At 51.2% G+C, this 25,649-nt stretch overlaps 1 protein-coding gene across 9 annotated transcripts in view; it reads left to right on the top strand.

Moving 5' to 3' along the window:
• NFYA (nuclear transcription factor Y subunit alpha) overlaps positions 1–5,789 on the top strand; it is a 32,326-nt gene extending 26,537 nt beyond the window's left edge. For 5 of the 9 annotated variants that reach the window (XM_078644752.1, XM_078644751.1, XM_078644747.1 and 2 more), the window contains 3 exons: positions 2,952–3,053; positions 3,632–3,701; positions 4,178–5,789. In XM_078644752.1, the coding sequence (XP_078500878.1) occupies positions 2,952–3,053; positions 3,632–3,701; positions 4,178–4,194 (189 nt within the window). In that variant the 3' untranslated portion in view covers positions 4,195–5,789. The remainder of the gene's footprint in view (positions 1–2,951; positions 3,054–3,631; positions 3,702–4,177) is intronic. The other 4 variants (XM_078644755.1, XM_078644754.1, XM_078644748.1 and 1 more) reach the window with 1 other exon arrangement.
• The last annotated feature ends 19,860 nt before the right edge of the window (positions 5,790–25,649 follow it).

Raw genomic sequence — 25,649 nt, 5'->3', positions numbered from 1 at the left:
AGAAGCGCCATTCTGCCTCCTGCAGAATTTACCAGTGTGAAAAGCATTCCTTATATGTTTTCTTTGGAATCTGTTCTAAAAGTTAAGGATTTACAGTAAGAAGTAGCCATCAGAAGAACAAGTAAATTAGCTTCAGTAATGCTCTTTCTGGTGTATACTTTAGCTAACAGTAGATTCCTCACCAACCTGCCTTCGTCCTCATTGTTCTAAGTGGCTTTCTATGGGTTAATAAAGTTCCATGTTGGATTTGCACACTATCATGGTTCTGAGTCTGTTATGAACGATCTGCATATAAAGGCGTGGAATGACTGTTTGTAAACTGATGTCAGCCTGCAGTTGTGGTGCCTATATATGGAATGGCATCCTCACTTCTGCAGGTCAAAGGAACCTGACATGGTGACCTCTCTCGCTGCACTGTGAGAAGCGGTCGCTCCCTGCTCGCCCCGCATTGCTGCTCACACTGCCTGCCTGTTTACTGACTGCCTCTGGTATCGTAGCGCTCTCCCCATTGCCTGCTTATTACTGACTGCCTCTGATATCGTAGCGCTCTCCCCATTGCCTGATTTGTGCCTAGATATTGTAGCGCTTTGTACTTTATTCCGCGATCGAATTGCACAACTTGCATGTTTAGTGTGGGTCTGCTTTTGGGAACGTGGGAACGCAACTTCTTTAATTTGGCCTGAATGCACCTAGACGATAGCACATTCCACCTCTGTGCCCCAATCTCGGCCAGTTTCACTCGGGGTATCGTTGCCATTTTGTTTGTTGTGCCTGCAGCCAGCCTCCCCACCCCGCCCCCGCCTCCCAGATTGATCCTCCCTCGCCCCCGCCCCCTCCACCATCCATATATGACAGGAGCTTTCCCGCGCAGCGTTCGCGCCCCTGTCGCGCCGAAGGTGCGCCAAAGGTAAGCCCGTCTGCGCCCGTCCGCGCCTGGCCCGCGCCCAGCGCCAGACCCCCTGGCCCCCGTACCATCAACCCCACCCGCATTACTCACGACGCCTCCTCCCTCTTAGCCCTTAACCCCGGCCGACTCCACAACTGCGCCCAAGCCGCTCCTGGACACACCCATGGACCCTTCACATGCATCTCCTGCAAGTATGACGGCACCAAGACCAACTCCTCATCCATGAACACCAAACAGAGATCTGACCCCAACCACCTAAAATGCATCCTGCTCAACACCCGCTCGGTCCACAGACACGCCATCGACCTTTGGAATCTACTAGACACCATCTCTACGGACGTCGCCTTCCTAACAGAAACATGGATGAACGCCTCCTCAGCCCCAGACATCGCCATTGCCATACCGGAAGGATACAAGATCATCCGTAAGGACCGCATCAAGCAAACAGGAGGAGGCATCGCCATCGTCCATAAGAATTCCATCCGCATCTCAACCAGCTCAGACGCCAACCTCGCTAGCGCCGAACACCTTAACTTCCAGTTCCACACCGACCCCAAGACCACACTCCGAGGCACCCTCCTTTACAGGCCACCAGGACCCCGTGCACAATTCAGTGAAGACATCACTGACTTTATCACCCCACACGCCCTCCCCTCCGAAGACTACATACTACTGGGAGACCTCAATTTTCACCTGGAAAAGAGCAACGACAGCAACGCCACCACCCTTCTGGACAATCTGGCCAACCTCGGACTCAAACAACTTGTTAACACCCCCACTCACTACGCAGGCCACACACTCGACCCCATCTTCACCTCCAGCAAACATATCTCCTTCAGTCACACCACAGTTCTCCATTGGACGGACCACAGCTGTGTTCACTTTGTCTACAAAAAGACCACAACCCACAACCTTCCTCAACCCACTTTGCGAAGAAACTGGAACAAAATCACCATCGACCAGATCTCCTCATCGCTTCTTCAAAACCCCCCGGCCCACTCTTCGAACGCCAACCAAGCAACCACTAACCTCACTCAATGGCTTACCAACAGCGCCGACAACCTAGCACCATCCCGACAGACCACGCACGGAACCTGGGCATCATCCTGGACTCCTCACTCTCGATGAACAGACAAGTCAACGCCGTTTCATCATCGTGCTTCAACATTCTTCGCATGCTCAAAAAAACATTTCGCTGGATCCCCACCGAAACTAGAAAAACGGTCACCCACGCACTGGTCACGAGCCGACTGGACTACGGTAACACCCTATACGCCGGTACCACCGCAAAACTTCAGAAAAAACTCCAACGCATCCAGAACGCTTCAGCCAGACTCATACTAGACATCCCGCGTAAAGACCACATTTCTAGTCACCTGAAAAACCTCCACTGGCTCCCCGTCAATAAGAGAATAACATTCCGCCTCTTAACCCACGCACACAAAGCACTTTACGAACTCGGACCCGAATGCCTCAACACACGACTTTCCTTCTACACCCCCACCCGCCAGCTACGCTCCTCCAACCAAGCCCTTGCTGCCGTACCCCGCATCAACAAAATCACCATGGGAGAAAGATCCTTCTCCTACCTGGCAGCTAAAACCTGGAACTCACTCCCCATTCACCTTCGCCTCACTCAGAACCACCTAGCATTCAGAAAGCAACTTAAAACTTGGATATTCGACAAGTAATTCCCCACCCTTCCTCAAGCGCCTTGAGACCCTCTGGGTATGTAGCGCGCTATATAAATTACTTGACTTGATTTGAGTCTGACATCCCCACCTACCGGCATGTGGGTGCAATTGCTAGGTAAAGAGTTTCTGGAACAAGTGTGGCACCTGAAGGAGTTCAAAAGGTAAGGAATCTGCACTCAGAGTATCTAGCAGAAAGTGTTACCTAAGGAGGGTAATTTGTTCTTTCTTGCTTCTGACTAGCGCATTTGGTTTTGCAGTATGCGTCTGTTCTGGGTTCACATCATGGTGCAATATTCATTTAGCTGTTTCTGCCTCTAAGCTTTTGGTTTCTGATTTTGTTCCCCTCCCAGAAATACCTTCATGAGTCACGCCATCGCCATGCTATGGCCAGGAAACGAGGGGATGGTGGCCGCTTCTTCTCGCCCAAGGAAAAAGATGGCTCGGATATGCATGTAATAACTAATTAATTTAATTTGATATGTTTTTATTTTGTTAAAAGGGGAAATATTACTTTTGTAGTTGTCAGTTTTTAGGAGTCTGGTCATAGACGTATATTGCTGGTTTGCTTTACGATGACTTTGGAGCCAGCTGTGGGTAAACATTGTTTGATCAGGATTAGTATTTGATTTCAGAGACGGTCCTTACTGTAGCAGTTGTCTATCTACTGTCTACTGTGCAGCACTATCTCGGATGAGCACACAGGTGTGAACATGACAAATAAAAGGTTAGCAAGAATAAAGCTCAGAGCCAGGCCTACCAAACTATTTAGCACTACAAATTCGGTCTTGTTAAACAATTCACCCCTCCGTCCCCACTTTCCCAAGCCTCCCTCCCTTCCCCATCCCTTTCTTTTGGAACGTTTGCAGATAGCTTAAGTGCACATTATATCATCCAGTAATTTGTTTTAGTGGTATATTTACTGGGGCTGGGTTTACTCTTTTTCATAAACGGCTAGCCTCTTGATAGTTATGTTGTTAATTTGTACTTTTGTGAGGTGCACATTCCTTAGCATTTTGTTTTTCATGGACAGCTTGAAGTGTCGCAGGAGTGTTTTCTGACGGTGGGAGGGTGCAGGGAGCAGATGACCACCTGGAGTACAGGTATACTGAACCACAAGAGAGGTATAGGGACAGACTGGGCATGTGCTGTGCAGGTACTCAAATACAGTGGGTGATGGGTCAGGTATTGGAGCACAGTGTATCTGCACTGTTGGTGTAGGGAGTGGGTGCACTGTCGGTGTTAGATGTGGGGTTGACTTTTGACGAAATTGTATTCTGACCAGGGTGTCGGTCACATATTGGCACCTGATGTATAGCTGTCATACAGTTGTGTGGGTATGGATTGATAGTACTCCTCAAGCACTGATATTTTGCACCAAGTGAATTAGGCTATGGGCGGATGTTGGGGCACAAGGGTTCTGCAATATAAGACCTGTTCACTCATTTATTTCACTTTCAGATTGCCGAGGGAAGAAGGGTCTGGGCTTATGGGTGATGGTCTTTCTCTGATGTGTGCTTGACATATCTGTTTTGACCTTGGGTTAATTTCTCATTTTTATGTTTGTTTCTGTCTGTAGGATTCTCACGGAAGTGATGATGGAATGACCACGATGATCCGAGTATCTTAACCTCTCCGATCTTAAGACTGATAAAGGGTCAATCTCCTCGCCCGACAGTTCTCATCGTCCTACTTTAAACAGCTTCCCTTGTTTTGTGCGGAAGGACAAAGGCATATCATGTTGTCTCTCCAACACACGGGCAACTGTTTGCCATTTCGATTTTCTGTTGAGATGTGCTTGGCATTTTAAAAAGGAGTGGGCGCTGGCTTCCCAAAAGTCTTCTGCAAATGGCCGTGATATGGTGGAAAGCATTCGTTTGTTAAGGCTCAGTGCTTGCCCCTTCTATAGCACAGAGCACTGTTAGAGTACTTAAGTTTCCAAACAGTTCCAAGTTAGAGCCTTCTCTCAGCTTGAAACCATCTGACTTTTCCAGCCACACACCACACAAATGCTACCAACATTGATGAGTTTTTAAAATGTTTAACGTCTTGTCGGCCACAACAGGAAAAGATCCTGCCTTGTCAGCCGTGGAGCGTACTTCAGGCACTTCTTTGAAATCTCATTTGCCTTCCTGACGTTCCTTCTGTTATCCCCTTCCTCCACTGTTTTTGGAGTATGCATGGGCCATCTGGACAATGGGTGGTCCACATTACTTGAAGGTTTGCGCACTTGCCTGAAAGAACTGCCAACCATGGTAGGGATCTCTTTGGGTCATTCTTCTAATTTACCAGGACCTTATTTTGATGCAGTGGTACTGTATGCGGATATAGATTAGCGCTGCATCTGTATTGCTCTCTAACCCAGGATTTTAACTACAGCTTTATTTGTGGGAGAGAAAAAGGGAAGTTATTGGGAGGTGTTGTGTATTGGCTATGAATTACTGGACGGAAAAGTAGTTTCATGTTTCGCAGTAGGGAAAATGTGTTTTTGTTCTTGAAGGGTGATAAATAGCCATTCGTACAGAAACTTTGATTTTTGGTATGGCCAGTACTAAAATGTTATCGGCACTTGGCATCCACAATATTTATCTACTGTGCCACTCTCTTTGTAGGAGAGATTGTTCAGGTAGAGCGATTGGGCCATTGCTGGTTATTGTGTTACCATTAACCTTCAGGAGGGAGTGGGGAATACTGTTCCTGGAATACTTTCTGTTGCCGGCAGGCTGTTACTTGTTGAATATGAGTGTTGTATCTTTGTTATTTAGGGTGTGACAGTGGAATACAGAAGTTGAATGTTAGATGAAGGTGACACTGCAGGGTGACCACAGAACTCACCCATTGCACCAGTAAAACCAAGACTGTTTCAAGGTTTGTCACATATCTGTTGATTTACTGAAGTAAGAGGAACCTAAAGGAGTGTGTGAGGGAGGCAGGATGGCATTACCAACTTAGACCAGGATGTTCATTGAACTTCCAACTGTGCCATTAAACCATGGCTAGTCTCATAACTTTGGATCACTGAAGTAAGAGGGATCCACGGGAAGAAATAGGGTGGTTGTGCAAGGTACTACAGTTTGATTTGCAAGAACATTTGTAAATAGTTTTTTAATAAGGTATTTTTCATGCAGTTAGCTGTATCTTTAAGTACTGTGTACACTACCAGCTAATGTTAATAAAGCAACTATTTCTAACTGTGTTTTTTTTGGGGGGGTTCTCTCTGTCTCTATCTGTTGTTTTGGCAGCTCCAGCCTCCCATCTTGAGATCCAGCGAATCATTATAGTTTCAAAGGAACAGATCTTGGTCGATTTAGATCTTTTTTAGCGGTTGCCTGGAGACTGCTTTTAGTTGAATGTTGCCAAAGATATATTGTGGCAATACTAATATATAACCTGGGCTTTGAGTTAGCGTACTGTTGATTGCTTTTCTTGTCAGTTTCATTTGCTTGCATCTTGTTTGATGGCATTCCTTCACATTGTGCTGTCTCTCCCTTGGAACACATCTTTTTTACTATCATTTTAATTGTATGACTTGGATTGGGAACATCATAGATAGCAATTCCAAGCCTTCTTCTCGGAGTCCACTCACTGCACTGGCCTAGAAGATCTGATAGGCACTGAGGAGGAAGAAGGCATGTGCATCCTTCCAGCCTCCCAGATGGGCGACGGCCCAGAGGTGATGTCTTCCGAAGGTTTTGACGATTAGCCCGATGATTAAGTATTCAGCCTGGAAGCCCAAGCAGAGACCATGTCCACGCCCAAGTGAGTCCTGCATCAATCCCCAGGTCTAGCCTTAAAATGCACTGACCTTTGGCTGCTCTAGCTGACACTGCTTTACCTGGATAGCCTTCTTCAATACAGAGCAAATCTACACATAAGGGTATCAAGCCACGCCAATTTGTCAATGCCTTCATGCCAAGTGGCCTACTAACAGCCTGCATAGGAGCTGATGTCTATAGTGACAGGCCTGCCTAAACCAGCCATCAGTGGCTGCCCATGCAACTCTTGACACATCTGCCAACTACTGAGAGATGAATCCAGCTACAGCTTCCCGATGTCCTCCACAGAATGCACAAAAAAACCTTCACCCCTCTGTGGGGAAGATCCTATCTAAGTTTCCTGCTCCTGAGCCCACACATTCACATCCATATGTATTCCTAAGAAACGGAAGTTGATCTTTAAGGAAGAGTTACCCTTTGAGTCTCCTACACCTCCTGTGCCCAAGAGGGTTAGGACAGGGCCAAAAACCCACCACCACTTCCCCCTTACCCAGGTATTGCCCCTTCACTACTGCTACCATTACACCCATACATGCCTCCTCCGTCTTGCTCTTCACAATGCCTCCTGAATCTCCTCACACATACTCAGACCTCTGTAATCCTTACTGTTAGAATTGGGGGTCTCTGGTTGGCGCAAGTATTCACTTGTGACAAGCAGGGACCCTCTCCTCTAAGTCAGGGCGAAGGATTACCCCTTAGAATTACCCTTGCTCACCCTCTAGGTGCGTGGCGTGAGCAGCCAAGGCTATTCTCCAGGCGTTTCTGAGTTAAGCATTTGTAATCATACACACAGTAAATATACCAATCCCCCCACAAATGGACACCAGGCTGTAGATAATACGTCTTCTTTATGTAAAAATATATCTCTGCAGGCAAGTATTTATCACTAGACCAATATAACGCTTTGCTAAGCCACACGTTTGTAAATAGGCAAGTGTTCTCTTTGTTTTAACAGCTGTTTCCCCTTAGTCTCTTTGGCAGGGGTGATACTCCTTTTTAAAAATGCTTCTTCTGTACTTTTAGGGGCCTTAGGCCAGCTGGGGGCTTCGTAGCGCTTCCGTGTGCTCTGAATGGGAGGAATCACTGCACCCTACCAAGTCTCAAGCATCTCGCGTGGATCGCGTACCCCGAGGCCCTACCAATGTAAATGTAATGTAAATGTAGGTGTACTTATATAGCGCAAACCTGTCACCCAAAGGGCATCCTGGCGCTTGCTTAGGGAACCCGTCCTGGTATTCCCCTGTGAGAAACCCCGGCAGGGTGTCCACAAGGTGAAAGCCAGGCATCCCGCCGCGAGGGGCCGTAGTGGAGATTAAGCAAGCTATTGCCCAGAGTTGCAGAGTGTGACCCCGTGATTCGAGTAGGCACCGGAGCGAGAATTGTCGAGTCTGTGGAATTTTTAGCCCGAGACCCGCCGAGGCGGGGAATCGAACCCTGGTCCACGGTCGATCTCAGCTTCCGGGTCTGCCGCCTCTAACCACTGAGCCACGCTTCTCCAATCCTCACGCATCTCGCGTAAGACGGCGTACAGCTTCCTGGCAATGTAAACAATGGTGCGAGCCGTACCCAGCTTGTGCGGCTCGTACTGCGGGGGGGATTGCAGCGTACTTGTGAGATCTACGGTGCGCACAGCTCACAGTTCCCAGCGCACTCAGGCAATACGGGGCGTGCAGTCAGATCACGGGGAAATAAAACGTTGCGGGCCCGAGCCCGTTGTGCTCAGCGACGTACCTTAGGATATCAGTTCTCTTCTTAGGCCGAGTCGTGCCTGGGCAGTGCGACTCGGTTCTTGGCGGTGATCCCAGCGAAGGCAGATGCGAGGCGCACAGCGGCTCCCGGGCAGAGCGAGGCTGGCGCCCGAGGCGTACGGACTTCGGGGGGGGTCTGCTCTTGGGATCTTTGGGGTCCGGTGGGGACTTCAGGCGGGAGCGTGGGGGGCACACTAGCGAGCCTCCGATGGCGAGGTGACACAGCGATTTCCCTCAGCGGGGGGAGAGCGGCTCGGCGGAGCGGGGCTCTCCCTCGACGGGGACGGAAAAACAGTTGGTCACGGCCTCAAGGAGGGGCACCAAGGTCACGGCAGCGAGCCTCCAATGGCGAGGTGACACAGGGATTTCCCTCAGCGGGGGGAGAGCGGCTCGGCGGAGCGGGGCTCTCCCTCGGCGGGGACGGGGAAACAGTTGGTCACGGCCTCGAGGAGGGGCTGGGGGGCACCAGGGTCACGGCTCCGGCGGGGGCAGAAATCCTCACAATTACCGGCAGACGAGCAGAGAGCAGGTTGAGCCAGATGATCCTGTGGCTCAGGTCAGGGGGCAAGCTCAGTCAAGCCCTTGGAGAAAGTGTCTAGCACAAGTCAGCAAAGTCTTTTCAGCAAGTCTTTTCCTCTCCTTCCTCAGCAAGGCAAGCAGCAGGCCAGTCCTTCCAGCGTCTTCTTCTCCTTCTAGTTGGGCAGAGGTTCTTTGTGGGAAACAGGATTCTGATTTACAAGGAGCAGGGCTCCTACTTTTATACAGCATTTTCTTTGTTCTTGCAGGCCAGGGGGGCCTCTGCATAACTTCTTTCAGTCTCTGAGCACTTTGTTGGGTGTATCCTAGTCTCTTCTTTCAGTGTGAGGGGCAGGCACATCAGACATCAGATTTACAAGCCCTGGCACTCCTGGTGCACTTTACTGGGGACTGACAGTAAATCCAATGAGCCAATCATGGAAATCAATCGCATACAAGCATATGCACTTTAGCACTGGTCAGCAGTGGTAAAGTGCCCGGAGTCCTTAAACCAACAAAAACAGGTCAGCGAGAGTATTGGAGGAAGGCAAAAAGTTTAGGGATAACCCTGCCAAAAGGGCCAGGTCCAACACTTACCAACCTCAGGACTCCTAGTATCTTTCCCTAGCTCCTAGGGGAAGGGGACAACTTGTGGTAATCCAGAAGCCTGCCCATCACAGGGTGAAGATGCTCATGGTGCAAGAAAGAGGATGATTTCTTTGTAGAGACGTTGTTAATGACTGAAAGATCAACGCAGTATTCGCTCCCCATTTTCAAAGACATGGTGAAAATTGGTACAGAACATTTCGGGGATTGACACTTCTGGCAATCATGTGGCAGTGAGGGCTACTAGACATTGGTGTATTGCCAACTCTGTAGGTGTTCTCTTATGATACACACTGCTGGGAGGAAATGGAAAAGGTATCAAGCACCTCACTGGGGCAGACAGGAAAAGCTTAGAAGAGCAGGTAGCCAAAGGCAAGGTAAAATCTACTGCTAATATTAGATTCACCTTGGATGACAGACATTACGTCCACAGGCATGAATATCGGCATGCTTGACTGGGAATCTATGGTTTCCAGGCCAAAATGCAATATGATCTTAATGTGCCTTTTGATAGAGCGCATCTCTTCGCCCCTCGGGTCAATGAGCTACTGAAGAGATAAAAAGGACATTACATAACTACATCAGTGGGTTCCCTTCAGTCTTCCTCTCATGCTCCACCTTTCGGAAGCACCAGACCAAAGGCGGGTCTAAGCTCCAGCATCCACCCAAAGGCTACCAGCTGCAGTCTTTTCAGGACATGCTGCGAGACGAGCAGCTCTCAAGGGCCTTCACGTGAGGTGGCTACAGAAGGCAAAGAACGAGGCAGCTTCAAAATTTGGGCCTTCGCTTCAGAGCAGTGGCCCTCCTTACATTCCCCTCTGATCCATATAGCATCAGGCGTGGTAAGACTGAGAGAAATATCTTCAGCAAATGGAGTCTATCAGTACAGCATAGGTTTGTCTTAGAATTTCGCACCGCCAAAGATTTCACTGTGTCCTCAGCCCAGGCCACCATTAGCTGCTCAAGATAGGGGTGCTGGTGTTCCTAGCTAAAGGTGGTGCACCCACATGAACACAGCAAAGACGTGTACTTCTGTAGTAGGGGATCTCTGTGTATAGTCATAATCTAGTGAATAGTCCCGCTCCTGTGCGGGGACCCCGGAGCAATCAAAAACAATCTCTTAAACTGTCTTCTGTGCAGTCCTGCATAGCCACTAAAGAGAGAATTAAAGACAAATAATGCAGCCTATACCTGCAAGGCTACACTGTCCAGTACGTCAACTAGAAATGCAAAGGATATTCCACCAATATCATATTCAGCACAGTCTGCCAAATTTCACCCATAGAGAAACTTCCCCCTTCACAAAATCCTTGGAATGATAGAGAGGAAGGAATGAACAGACAGGCCCCCCATAGGCTGCCATTATGTGGCTTAAAAAGGGATACCGTGCCTTTAAGGAAACTTTCCAGAACTCTCGGTATCCCAGAATGCACAGCAACTCCCTCCTCTTTCAGTTCTTTTTTCCGGCTACTGCTAGCAGGACCCTGGAGCATTGAGCTCTCCCTTTTTGGATGTTTTTGTCTTAATTTTTTGCACTTTCAAGTGTTTCACTCGACGTGTTTTTGTTCCTTCTTCCTTTTGCTGGAGTTTTCTGGTGAGTGTGGCCACTCTTTTGTCAGATATGCCTTCCTTATTTGACAATTGCCCTGAAGGCCAAATCTGATCCACACAGGGTGTGTATCCTCTGTCTCCCTTCTTCTCATGTCCCTGTGGATTGTGAGATCTGCCAGCAGTTCTCCAACAGGACCCTGAAGGACAGGGAGAAGACTCTGCTCCGAGGACTGGAGCAAAGAAGACCGCAAGGTCAAGGTGGGTCTGGGCATGGAGGGGCCTCTTCCTCTGCCCGTACTTCGGCCTCTGGGGGGCTCCCCAGGAAAGAGAAGGCCACAAAACGGCTCAGGTCTCAGTCGGCGTCGAGAGGGATGACCACAGTCTGCTCCCCGTCTCCCTAGGGCTCTGGGTCGAAGCGACATCGCCGTTCGACGTCGAGGGGAGTGACGTCGAGACCTCGGACGAGGTCGAAGTCTAGGACCGCTTCGTTGTCGAGACGCCATCGATGTCGGGAACGGTCTGGAAGGTACCAACGCTCGCCGTCGAGGCGACACCGTCGTTCGTCGCCGAGACGAAGATCTTCGACGTCGAGAAGATCTTCGACGTCGAGAAGATCTTTGACGTCGAGAAGATCTTCGACGCCGAGAAGACGATTGACGCCGAGAAGACGATCGACGCTGAGAAGGAGAAAATCGCCGTCCAGGGGGCGTTCTAAGACTAGGAAGGAGTCCCAGGGCTCTGTAGTCAGCCTTTCCTCGGCTTCAACGAGCCCACGGTTGCAGCGGCGCCGTTGCTTGTCCACGAGGTTGGCCTCTAGGTCACCCCCATCAAGGCCGGGTCAGAAAAGGAGTGGTATAGTCTCTGGGCTCGGAGTACTCCCAGACCTTTTCTCCCTCACGGCCCAGGATGCCTAAGCCTCCCCCGTTGCCCAAGGACCCTCCTCTGCGTAATCCTACGCCTCCACCGCCTCCTCCCCCTTCATCCTAAACCTCCTCCACCTCCTCATAAACTTCCTCCACCATGGTCTCTCTCTTTGCCTCATCTCCCGACACCACCTTCGGGGCCTACACGTCCTAGGCTCCTGCCCCAGCCACAGCTCCCTCCTTTACGGCCAGTGGACAAACCAAGGCCAAGGAGGTCGAGGTCTCGCTCCAGGCGGAGGGACAGATCCAGAAGTGACCGTCGTTCTTCCACGCGGTCCAGACGGTGCCACAGGAGGGACAGGTGTAGGTCCCGCAACACGGACTCGTCCAGTGCCCGGGACTATTCACCTACATTGTCGGACTCCCCTCGGACAAGGGTGTCTCCAGTAGATGACATTGTCTCCTTCCAAGAGGTGTTGTTACGTGGGGCGGCAAAACTGGGCATTACACTCACGGTGCCCACGCTATCGACTTCAGTCATCTTCGAGACCCTGCACAAGAAACAGCTGTCTTGCCCATTGTTGCCCTTGGTGCCAGTGCTGGAGGAACCTGCCATGGAGCTCTTCCTCACCCCTGCCTCTACAAAAGCGGCACCTTCCAGGCTGCAAAAGAAATACAGGGCCCCGGACTCAGACCCGGTGTTCCTTCGTTCGGACCCTGTACCGGACTCGGTGATGGTGACGGCGGCGAGAAAACAACACACCACCGCCCCGTCGTCGACAGTGCCTTCTGACAAGGAGAGCCGCTTGATGGACTCGGCCGGCAGGAAAGTCTGCAGTACGGCATCCACTTCTATGAAGGCCGTGAGTGCCTCGGCTCTGTTGGGCCGTTACGACCGGGCCTTATGGGAGTCCCTGCAGCAGTTCCTGGAACACCTTCCCAGGGATAGAAGGGAGGATTTTCAAGAGATCATTAATGAGGGTATGATGATCTCCAACCAGGTGATAAGCTCGGCTGCGGATTCCTCGCTCTTGGCAGCCCACGGGTACTGCTATGAGATCAACCTGCGGCGCCACGCCTGGCTGCGTCTGACGTCACTGAAGCCAGAGGCGCAGCAGAGGGTCGCCAACCTGCCTTTTTCAGGAGCGACACTGTTCGGCAAACATGCGGATGAGGAGATGGCCCGCATGAAGGCGGAGGCTGAAACCCTGACGGCTGTTGGGTTGGAGAAGCCTAAGGAACAGAGGAAGACCTTCGGCCCGTTCCAGAGGCATTACGGTGCGCAAGGCCGAGGGCAAGGTCGGCAGGCTGGACATCAGCAGCAGCCTGGACAGCAGCTGTACCAGCGGCGGCCATTCCAAAAGCGCCAGAGGGGCAGAGGTGGTCAGCAGTCCTCTGCGAACAAGGGCCCTGTCGGGTCTAAGCCCTGAGGTGGTACTTCCCCCTTGTCCGTTACCCGCTCCGGTGGGGGGGGAAGCATACAAAATTACTTGGCAGAGTGGAGAAAAATTACTCGGGACAAGTGGGTGCTGAATATTGTTTGCAATGGATTCAGTCTTCGTTTTCTCAGCCCGCCTCCAGCGATTCCACCGGTTTGCTCGCAGTTCCAACTGCGCGAGCTCCAGTCGGAGGCAGATACCCTGTTAAGACAAGCATTTGCAATGCAATAGGTCTCGCATTTACACAAGTTTAAGCTATTGGCATTGTAAATGGTAATGCCTTTTTTTATTTATGTTTTAAAAATGAAACCAAAAATAAAAGGCATTGTTATTTGCAATGTCAATAGCTCAGACTCTCGTAAATGCGAGACCTATTGCATTGCAAATGCTTGTTTATATAGTACTTGCCTCATCCATTTTAATACATTGTAGCACTATAACCCACTGTTTATTTATTCATTTAATAATTTAGAATTTTTACAAAGCACTGGGTTGTTGCTTTGAGGTGACTACAGATCATAAACAAGCACCAGTTAACAACTACAATGCACGCCTGTCCTCCCTTCGGTTGAAAATTCACTACTTTGAAAAAATTCTACCCATGGACATATCCCATAACTATCTGGGTCAAACCAAGGTTCAAACTATGCGATTGAATCCGATATCCCTGCGGTTGAATGCAAACTTGCACTACCGTGACACTGTGTGTGTTCTAAGACAATGCCAAGAGCCTTTGGTGCAACCAAACTCTGCACTTGTATGTTGTGTGACTTACGTCACTTGGTGTAACCCAACCCTTCACTAGAGGATGATGCCAATACACCTCCTGTATCATAGTGTAACCCAGCTGTCTCTGGCAGAGCACCCCCAACCACATCTCTGCAATCACGGTGTGACCAGAGGCACCTCTTGAAACCTCACTACACTAGTCATTAATAGGCAGAAAGTCGATTCGGTCTACAATCCTGGCAAGCCAGGGCCTTGTGGAATTAAATTGTACCTCCATCACAGGACTATAAAGAAGGTGTTATAATGCGTCATCTATAACAAAGCAATAAACTTTGTGTTAGTACCCCATGACATCAGCAGCAAATGCCACCTAAAATATTACAAGCAACAGCCAATTCAGAACTCGCCCATGGCTAAAGTTTTTCAAAAGTTGTACAAAAACTGGCCTCTTAAGAGAGGGGTACATTTACAGTATTCGTCACTTTAGAATGTAAATTATAAATCACCACTATGTCATAAATCACTAATGTCTTACGGCTACCATCATGGCAGGTTAATTCTAACTTTAAAAGTACAAATATTTTTAATACGATCACTTTCACTCCACTTAAACAAATAAAGCAAAGTCTAATCAGAGAGTCAGGCAGTTACCGGCACCGTGGATGAAAGACAAACATACCCGCGCCATTAATTCAACAGAAAAAAAAACAGCGCTTTCACATTTTTCTCACACACGAGAGAAAGGAATATCTAGAACCCAGGGGAGGGATTTGAAGCAAAAACAGAAAAATGCTTAATTTATTTTTGCCATACCTGGACCCAAAGGAGTTATGATAGTGGTGTTATCCAAATGCAGACTAACCCGCACTTGTGCCTACTCACCGAGTCCGCCTCGGGCTTCAGCTGCTGCAGGGTGCACAGGCTGCGGCCGCCACTCATCTTCGCACAGGGACTGGGAGCGGATGCTGAGGCGGCCAGGGATCCGGGCAGGCTCCGCTCTTCCCTTGCTGCCAGCTCCGACTACAAGCCAGCCTCGGCCGCCCCACTCAACTGTGCAAGGAGGAGGGCGGTTGTGACAGGAGCGCGCCCCGAACACCGATTGGCTGACGCTCCCACCACCACCACCAGGGAGCGACTTCGTTGTTACTAAAATAGAAAACATAACGGCCATCTTGGTCGGCCATTATTTCGGCTAAGTGTACAAATTTAATAAGAAAAATTTACACATTTAATATGAAGTCAAATATATATTTATGCATTTTGAATGAAAAAATATGCTTTTCAATCTAGATAGAATTAAAACTTTATGTACGTGTATGTTATTTAACAAAGCAAATTAAACATTTCATTTTGTCGACCACCAAAGAAGCAAATTTTATAATTAATGTATATTAGCAAACCCGTTAGTAAACGTTTACAATAACTCGCTGTACTGAACAGGAAAGCTTTACATATCAAGATGGCCGTACAGAGATAACCATAATGGATTCAAAAGGCTCACCAGAGCCTGTAGTTGCAAACACTGTGAGCCTGTCATTTTGAAGCAGCTGGATAAACCGAGCGGGCTGCTTAAGCAAAAAAAAAAACGGAAGTCAGGCACTTTTGCCTGAGACGGGGGCGGGGCCTGCAATCCGGCAGGAAGTCGCGCCCGCCGCCGCCGAGGAAGAAGTGGAGCCGGCCGACTGATGGCCTCTCCGCAGCCCGGGGCTCCCAGGTGCTGGAGGGAGCCCCGGAAGTGAAGTCCTGCCCCCTGGTACCAGCGCTGCCGTAGATGAGACTGAACACGCCGAAAGAGCCCGGTAAGTGGTGGGGGTGGGAGTGTGGTGGACGCGCGTGTGTCTGTGTGTGTTCGAATGTGTCTGTGCGTGTGTCTGTGTGTGTGCGCGTGGGTTTGCGTGTGTGTATGCAGTGTGTGTGTGCCTGTGTATGGCTGTGTATGTGCGCATGCGTGAGTGTAGAGTGTTTGCGCAAGGGAATGAGGCAGGAGAGGGGCACGGCGCCGTGCGCGCTCACGAGGTCAAAACTGAGCAGATCTGCGCTCGTGCACCCTCTCCTGTCCACATTCCCAAAAACGGGTGACATTAGTTGTCGAAGCAGACTGCAATCAATGCTTACGCATTGAATGCAGGTCGTGCTTCGACCTAAAAAAGGGCGATAGAAGACGTCCCTCTGTCTCAACGGGGAAAGGGTCTTCACTCATGCTTCTTTCTGGTACGCAAGAAAGACTAGAACGAGTTCAGGCCCATTCTGGATTTGCGACAAGCAAACCAATGGATTCGCCGGGAAAAGTTTCACATGCTGTCTTTGCACCAGATTTACCCTCAGCTGCAGAGGGGAGACTGGCTTTGCGCGATAGATCTGCAGGATGAGTACTTCCATGTGCCCATTGCACGGAAACACCGGAAGTTCCTGCGCTTCCAAGTCGGCACCAATCACTATCAATACAGCTTACTCCCGTTTGGACTGGTCTACCCCCATGACTTTTTCAAAGTGCATGGCAGTGGTGGAAATTCTAATGCGCAGAACTGATGACATTGCGCGTTCTCTTAGGTGGCGAATAGATCTAACCAAGGCTCTCCCCATCGCATACAAAGACCTTGCTCCACGTCAGAGTTCAGATGCCACTCGTGATCCACCATGCACAGGCGGCTGAGTTTGTCTGCCCTGGCGTTCAGAGGACCTGCCAGGTGTTGAACCACCAAGGTAATGCCTTGATGTTCCAGCCATGTCCAGAGGCGCAGAGCCTCCTGACATAGGATCCACGACCCCACCCCGCCCTGTTTGTTGCAATACCACATGGCGGTGGTGTTGTCCGTGAACACCTGCACTACACTTCCCCGGACAGAGGGAAGTAATGCCTTCAGTGCAAGCCGGATCACCCGCAGCTCCAGAATGTTTATATGGAACCGGGACTCCCTCAGAGACCTCTGATCTCCGCCTCTCCCATGTGGCCTCCCCATACCAGGAGGGACGCATCCGTTACCACTGTGTGCTCCGGTTGGGGACGGGAGAGGGATCTGCCACTGACCCAATCGCGATTCGTGAGCCACCACTGCAAATGTCGTGCAGCGCCCTCCGAGATCTGGATGTGATCGGACTGGTTGCCCTGATGCTGTGCTCACTGGAACTTCAGGTCCCACTGCAGAGCCCGCATATGCCATCAGGCCCATAAACTGGAGGACCATCCTTACTGAAACCCGGGATAGAGGCAGAAAGACCAGAATCATAGCCTGAATATCCCGACTTGCTGCTCGGGAGGATAACACCTAAACAGCGTTGAATCCAGAACCGCTCCGATGAATGGGAGCTTCTGGGAGGGACTCTGATGCGACTTGGCACGTTGATGGAGAACCCCAGCCAATGCATGAGGTCGGCCGTAGTGTGGAGGAGGACGACAACTGCCTGGGGCGAGCCAGCCTTCAACAGCCAGTCATCGAGGAAGGGGAAGACTGACACCCCAGACCTGCGCAGATGAGCTACGACCACCACCATTACTTTCGTGAACACCCGAGGGGCGCTGGTAAGGCCGAAGGACAGCACGGCAAACTGAAAATGCTCTTGGCCCACCATGAACCCTAGGTAACGCCGGCAGGACGGGGATATGAAAATATGCGTCCTGCAAGTCCAACGCTACCATCCAGTCTCCGGGGTCCAGGGCAGTCAGGACCTGAGCCAGAGTCAGCATCTTGAACTTCTTCCGGAGGAAGCGATTGACGTCCTGGAGGTCCAAGATGGGGCACAGTCCCCCCTTGTCCTTCTTGGGGACCAAAAAGTAGTGGGAATAACAACCACTCCCTACTTCCTGATCGGGAACGTACTCTATGGCCCCCTTGGCCAGGAGGGCCGAGACTTCCTGACGGAGAAGAGCCAAATTAGCCCTCGACATGCTGTGGTACTGAGGTGGCATGGATGGAGGGGAGGACAGAAAGGGGAGCGAGTAACCTTGGCAGATTATCTGCAGCACCCACTTGTCCGATGTGATTTCGTGCCAGTGGTGGAGGTGGTGACGGACCCTGCCTCCTACCGGCGTGAGGAGCTCCCTGAAGCTCGGATTAGGAGGGCTTGGAGGTGGAAGCAGCGGGGGTGGAAGTGGACTGACCCGCCCACTGGTTACCAGACCCGCCCCATAGGAAGCCACATCCGCGGCCACGTTGAGGCTGGTTCTGCACAGGCTTTGTGGAGGAGCGCGCCTGGGCGCTTTTACCCTGGCCACGAAAGGAACGAAACCCAGGCGTGGCAGTGCTCTTCGTGGAAAGACCCAAAGACTTGGCCGTGGCACGCAAGACTTTAAAGCGACCCAAGGCATTGTCAGCCTTGTCGCCAAAGAGGCGGGAGCCATTAAAGGGCATGTCTATGGGCGAGCTCTGGACATCAAGCGAGAACCCTGTAGACCGCAACCAGGCATGGTGCCGTAACGCCACAGCTGTGGAAATCTCCCTGCCCAAGGAATCAGCCGGGTCCAGACCACACCTGATGGCAAACTTCGCCGCATCCTTGCCCTCCGCTGTTGCTTGGGAAAGGACAACCTAGACCTCCTCACAACACTGAGGCAGGACCTCTGCTACCGAATCCCACACTGCGTGGGAATAACGGCCCAATAAGCAGGCGGTATTAACTGACCGCAACCCAAAGCTGGCCGAGGAGAACAACCTCTTGCCATATTGGTCCAGCTTCTTAGAGTCCTTATCCGGCGGAGCCTTGGGAAAGGCACTCTGCGACATTGAAGCCTGAATGACCAGGCTCTCAGGTGTAGGGTGAGCGGTCAAGAAGGTAGGATCAGCAGGCGCCGGACGATGACGCCTAGAGACATTCTTATCCACCGGTGCCCCCGAGGCCGGCCGCAACCAAGTGTCCAAGAGGACTTCGGTAAGGGCCTCATTGAAAGGTTCCGACAACGTAGATGCCGTCTGGAGCACCTCCGTGAGGAGGTTGGTCTTAAGGGCCACGTAGGGAGGTCGAGATGGAGAGCCTCCGCAGCCCGACGGTGTAGGAAGCGCCCTCCTCCATAGTAGGTGGAGGGAAGGCAAACCCCGGGTCTGAAGACACATAAAGTTCACCCGCATCCTGAAGGTCATCTACCCAATTCTGCTCGGAGTCACAGTGCTGCGCAAGGGGGGGGGGGTCCTCGGAGCTGTCCCAATCCTCATCCGGCTCCAGAGTAGAAAGAGCTGGCCACAGCGGCAGGGCCGGAGCCGGAGAGGGGGCAAGCGGCGCCAGTCGGGGCCGAACCGGAGCCGCATCTCAATGCGGACCCCAGGTCTGAACTGAATGGTCTGAACTGAATGGTCCGAGAATCGAGGCAGGGGCGGGATAAACTGCACCCAGTGCGGCGCCTGGGACGGCGCTGGGGCCGGAGCCAAGGGCAGCGCTGCACCTTGTGGCGCCAGAGCCGAGGGCGCTGGATCCAGTGGCTCCCGGGCTGGCGCCAGAGGCGGTGCGCCCGGGCCAACAGAATCTGGACACAGGGTCCGCAGGCTAGCCGGCGGGAGCCCGAGGCCTAAACAGGCGGTCCAAGGCAGCAAGAAACTCTTGCATTTGTTTGGGAGTCACCGACGGACCCGGGTATAGCGGGTAGGCCGCGGGACTCCCAGGCTCTGGAGGAGCTACAGGGGTGGAGCCCCTGTCCCCCTCGTCCGCCTCCGAGGAGCAACGGGGGGACGTCAGAGAGCAAACAGACTTCTTCGACTTTTTCTTATGGCGCCGCTTACCAGAATCTGAAGGTGAAGATATAGAGCCTGTGGAGCGGCGGCTCTGGTCCCGCGACCCGGAGCGGCGTTGAGAGGAGTGCCGGACCTCCAGCAACTTCCGGCACCGCTCCCGCAAGGCCTTCGGGGCCATGGCACGGCAGTCATGGTCAGTCTCCAGGCAGTAGAGGCAGACATCATGGGGGTCCGCCACCAACATATTACGGCAGCACGACCCACAAGACTTAAAGCCTGGCATCCCTAGGTGCACCAGGAGACAAAAAATCTCCAAAAAGTTGTCAATAAATGATCTGCGCTTTCGGCGCGGGAAAAGAAAGAACTGACGTCACTGCGTAAGGGTGGTGCCTAAGTAGCCTCTGTGAAGCCATCCCGGCGCTTACGACACCAGTGATGGATGCGGAGTCGCACTACGCCACCTACTGGCGCGCAGGGTTACTGCTAAGCAGAAAACTTTCCGATCCAGACTGACCCCTGGGGAATAATCTATGATAAGGAATCTATCACTAACGTGTCTCTTTCAGATTAAAACCTTCATGGTGGGTCTTCCTCAGGGCAGTTAGGAGTGACCTGGAATTGCAAATATTCCCGTGCGGGGGTAAACTTGATTACACAGCAAAGGTCAACCGGCTCTTCATCTGTTGAGGAATTAACGTGCTCCTAAGCTCAATCATAATGGTCTTGGAAAGCTCCATTAGACGTGTGCTTAACACAAAGAGGCTTCTTAATATATCCATTAATTTGCATAATGAGTCATCCGATTTAAACAGGCATCTGACTCTTGTAACAGTTTCTTTGAAACGTCTAGCGGATGTGTGTGTATATATATATTTCATTTCAATACAATTTTGAATTCACCTCTATTGAATCTCTGTATTTGTGTGGTGTAATTGTGGTATATTCTTCCTTTATTGAGAAATGTTATGTTCCGCTGTCCCTTGGATTGGGGATGTTTGACTACTGGTATAGAGTCAGGATTGGCTAATTTAATTGCTGTATCTTCAGATTACAAGTACCAACATTTACATTCTGTATCGCACTGTACCCAGGTCCTACGGTCTACTGAGTTACCACATTATTATTTAAGGGCTTTCACCAACAAGGGCAACTAGTGGCATTCCACTCATCGGTCAAATGGGTGCTTCAAATTGTTCAGCATGGTTACACCCTTTCATTCATGGAAAACCTGCCGCCCATGCCAATATCTTCAGACTGGCTGACAGGACCAGCTCGCCCTGCTGCGTCGGGTAGAGCAGCCTCTTTCGGCTAAATCAAGAGGGAACCATCATCAGAAGTAGGTCGTAGTTGCTATTACCGCTACTTTCTGATGCTGAAAAAGGACAGAGGCCGCCACCCTATACTACACCTACGCCCTCTCCAATACTTCCTGAAGAAGGCGTAATTCAAAATGCACACGTTGGCTCAGGTCCCGTCTGCCCTGGTCCCTAGAGATTGGATGGTAGGGTTGGACTTGCATGGCACCTATTTTCACATACTTGACTTGCCCACTCAGAGACGTTGCTAGTGGGGCACGAGCACTTTGAATTTGCTGTGCTCCCCTTTGACCTCACCAATGCTCCTCAGGTGTCCACACAACAGCAAGCTGGCCTCCGTTTTTGTTTTTCAACATCTCTTTGATTCTGGTCCAGAGCTCTTTTAGATGCTTTGCTGATGAATTTTCTATGCTTTCAGCAGCTATGCCACATGTATCCTAAGATTTCAGGTTTTGAACGTTGTTGCAGAGGCAGTTAGATAGTTAACATCTGCATGTGACATCTAGGATTCAAAAACTCATCCTCTGCCTGTGACTCATTTTCATTGATAGATCTGAAGTCTGTTGAAGAGACTGGGTGAGAAGGTTTTGGTAGGCCTATGATCTGTTGCAAATAAGCACTATGCCTGCTCGGCTCACAGCAGAGTGGCCAGGTCCTTTACCTAATCCACAAATGCTGTAGCTGCATGCATGGAGACCTACTTAGCGCCTGAGGTTGCAAACATTCCTCTTGGCTGCCAGAAAACCTGCCACGAAATCAATTTAGCAAAAGACACACAATTGATGGAAGAAATGCAGAACAACATCCCCAGTCAAGAGATCTGGGTTAAATCCATCATTCTTTTGCTCAACTTGCCACCCCAGTTTAGACCAGGCTATTTGCAAATCCGTCTTGACCCTGTGCCTCATAGCAACAGTCCAGCCAGAACTGCCAAACCAGGTCCTCCTTGGACCAGAAACAAGCATCCTAGGTCCGGTTTCAGTGTTTCACCCCTCATCAGCCAGGATAGCTTTAATCTAGTGTCATATTGAGCCCGGGACCCACTTCTGGGAATTCCCGGTGCATTTGGAGAGAGGGACTATGGAGGAGAGATGTAGCGAGAAGGTATGTTTTTTCTTTCTTGCACCCACTTCCCCCTGCATTCCCCCCTCCCCGATCTGTGCCGGCCGCAAATGTATTAGATCACATCAGTATTTTTGTCTTTGAAAACTCAGGTACACATTAGAATTTCATAATACTTAAACGTTAAATTCGTTATGCTGTCTTAAAATGGTGTAAAGAAATTCAACAGTAACAAAGCACTGCATGGCTATATGAGTAGAAATAGAGAAAGACATATTCAGTTTTACAAAAAACATTTCCATTCCATTCCCTCCTTCCTCTATAAACAAATGTCTGTTAACATGAATCAGAACTTTCTTCAAAGAGCAAACCACACATAATTTCTTTTCCACTGATTATCAATTTTACCTAAAACCATATTTACCATAAACCGACCAGATCACATTAGAAAAAATACGAACTAACTCTGATAACATGTATTCATCTACTTACAGCTTGCCATGTCCCGCCTCCTCAGCCCTTCTCCTAACCTTAAAAAAAATATTCTTTATTGATTTTCAGCGGATTAGTACACTGTAGCAAGACTCCAGTGTACCAAAACATATAAAACATTGACAACCACAATGCATGCCATATAGGCATTATACCCAACTCCCCCCACAGCTGCTACTACTTTATTAAAAAAAAAAAATCACTACTGCATATAGTTATCCTAGTTCGAAGCAATTGGTGTGGTTACTAGTTTGAGCCTTTGTAATTCGCATTTCTGTAGTAGGGGATCTCTGTGTATAGTCATAATCTAGTGAATAGTCCCGCCCATGTGCGTGGACCCCGGAGCAATCAAAAAGAATCTCTTAAGGTGTCGAAAAATGCAGAACTGCACAGACACTTAAGAGAGAATTAAAGACAGATAATGCAGCCTATATCCACAGGCTACACTGTCCAGTACTTCAACTAGAAATCCCACCAAAAATCCACACACAGCAAAGCCTGTCCAGATTTCCCTTGCTTTAACAGCAAAAACCCTCTGGAATGATAGAGAGGAAGACCTGGACAGACCAGCCCCATAGGTTGCCATTATGTGGCTCAGAACAGGATACTGTGCCTTTAAGAGAACTTTCCAGAACTTCACAGTATCCCAGAATGCACTGCAGGTCCCTTTTACTTTCAGTTCTTTTTTCCGGCTCCTGCAAGCAGGACCCTGGAGCATTGAGCTCTCCCTTTTCAAGGGTTTATTGGTGATTTTTTTCACTTTTTTCACATATTTGAGTACTTTTCTGAAGTACTTTGAGGCTTTGCTTCCTGGTGTGTGTTTTGGTGCATTCTTTAAGGTCAATATGCCTGCATTATTCAACAAATGCCCTGAGTGCTCCAGGAAGAAGGCCAAGTCGGACCCACACGAGGTGTGTATCATCTGCCTTCCTACATCTCATGTCCCAGAGGAGTGTGACATCTGCCAGGGTTTCTCTAGCAGGACCCTGAGGTATAGGATGAAGATCAGGCTTCAGGGTCTCGAAGACCGAAGACTGAAGGCACAAGGTGGGTCTGGAGGGGCTTCCTCTGCCCATACTGAGGCCTCTGGGGGGCTCCCCAGGGGCAGGAAGACCAGCAAACGTCCCCATTCTCCGCTGCGTCGATTGCACCGACTACGGCGTCGCGAGGGATGACTACAGTCAGTTCCCCGTCTCCCCAGGGCTCTGGGTCGAAGCGACGTTGCCGCTCGGCGTTGAGGGAACTGAACAGACCGCCGTCGAGCTCTCCGGTGACGATTTCGTCGTCGTCCTGGTCGGCGTCGAGTAGGAGAAGGTCGTCGTCGAGGGGATCCAGGACGTTGAGGAGAAGGTCGCCGTCGAGGCGTAGGAGGTTGCCGTTGAGGCGTAGGAGGTCGCCGTCGAGGCGTAGGAGGTCGCCGTCGAGGCGTAGGATGTCGCCGTCGAGGCGTAGGATGTCGCCGTCGAGGCGTAGGATGTCGCCGTCGAGGCGAAGAAGGTCGCCGTCGAGGGCACGATCATACCGCCCCAGCAAAGCCGCCTCACTAGAGGGCTTCATGGCCGTAGATGCCGTCCCACAGGCCTTCCTGCCAGCTGAGTCGATCCATCGTCTCTCCTTATCAGGAGACACGGTAGAAGACGGGGAGGTAGAATGTTGTTTCCTGGCTGCCGTCACTATAACGGAGTCCGGAATCGGGTCTATCCGCTGAAAAGCTGGGTCGGAATCCGGGGCCCTGTACTTCTTAAGAAGCCGGGATGGGGCGGCTATCGTCACTGCAGGCGTGAGGAACTCTGCGGGCTCTACCAATCCTGGTACGAGCGGTAGTAAAGGGTGAGACAAATGCTTCTTATGAAGCGTCTCAAAAATCACGGACGTCGTAGGTGTTGGAACCGTCACCGTGATTCCCAATTTTGCCGCACCCCTCAGGAGAACATCCTGGAACGTGCTGATGTCGGCCACAGGAGACACTCTCGTCCCCGGGGATTCCGACAAAGTAGGGGAGTAGGACCTGGTCCTGGAAGAGTCCGTGCGGGACCGTGATCCGCGCCTCCTGTGGTGCCGTCTTGACCTTGTGGAGGATCTGTGATGACTGCGCAATCTCCCCCTCCGTCCGGAGCAGGATCGCGACCTCCTTGGCTTCGGTCGCCCCGCCGGTTCCACCGGGGCGGGCGACTTTGGCTTGGCTGGGGCCCTCGGCCGAGGGGTCCCCTTAGGAGAAGTCGGATATCGTGGCAGTGAAACTGTCCTCGGAGGAGGCTTGTCAGCCGGCAGCTGAGGTTGAGGCTGAGGTTGAGGCTGAGGTTGAGGATGTGGTGGAAGTGATGGAAGTGGAGGCGGGGTGGGAGCCCGCGGAGGAAGTCCTGTTGGTAATGGAGGAGGAGGAGGGGGCATAACTGGCTTCGGCCTAACAGGGGTATACACCAACGGAGTACACCGAGCCCGGCGACCCGCCCTCCTTACTAGGCTGGGACTTTGGAGAGTCTCCCATAGGCACTGGACGCCTGCCAGACTGACTCCTGGCGTCAGAACTCCTTCTGCGCCTTCTCGGCGTCGAAGAACGGCGACCCGACGGCGAGCGTCGGCCTCTCGGCGGCGAACTTAGTCTCCTCGACGGCGACCTTCTTTGCCTCGACGGCGACCTCCTACGCCTCGACGGCGACCTCCTACGCCTCGACGGCGACCTTCTCAACTTCCTGGATCCCCTCGACGACGGCGAACGGCGGTGTCGCCGAGTGCCGACGCCGGGCCACCTCTCGACGTCGAGTACTCGACGCCGACCAGGACGATGATGAAATCGTCACCGGAGAGCTCGACGGCGGTCTGTTCAGTTCCCTCGACGCCGAGCGGCAACGTCGCTTCGACCCAGAGCCCTGGGGAGACGGGGAACAGACTGTAGTCATCCCTCGCGGTGCCGTAGTCGGTGCAATCGACGCAGGCGGAGAATGGGGACGTTTGCTGGTCTTCCTGCCCCTGGGGAGCCCCCCAGAGGCCTCAGTATGGTCAGAGGAAGCCCCTCCAGACCCACCTTGTGCCTTCAGTCTTCGGTCTTCGAGACCCTGAAGCCTGATCTTCATCCTATACCTCCGGGTCCTGCTAGAGAAACCCTGGCAGATGTCACACTCCTCTGGGACATGAGATGTAGGAAGGCAGATGATACACACCTCGTGTGGGTCTGACTTGGCCTTCTTCCTGGAGCACTCAGGGCATTTGTTGAATAATGCAGGCATATTGACCTTAAAGAGTGCACCAAAACACACACCAGGAAGCAATGCCTCAAAGTACTTCAGAAAAGT

This window comes from Lissotriton helveticus, chromosome 5_1, assembly GCF_964261635.1.
Source record: "Lissotriton helveticus chromosome 5_1, aLisHel1.1, whole genome shotgun sequence".
NCBI lineage: Eukaryota > Metazoa > Chordata > Amphibia > Caudata > Salamandridae > Lissotriton > Lissotriton helveticus.
Note: the sequence above shows the minus strand (reverse complement) of the source record. Positions and strands in the feature narration are given on the sequence as shown.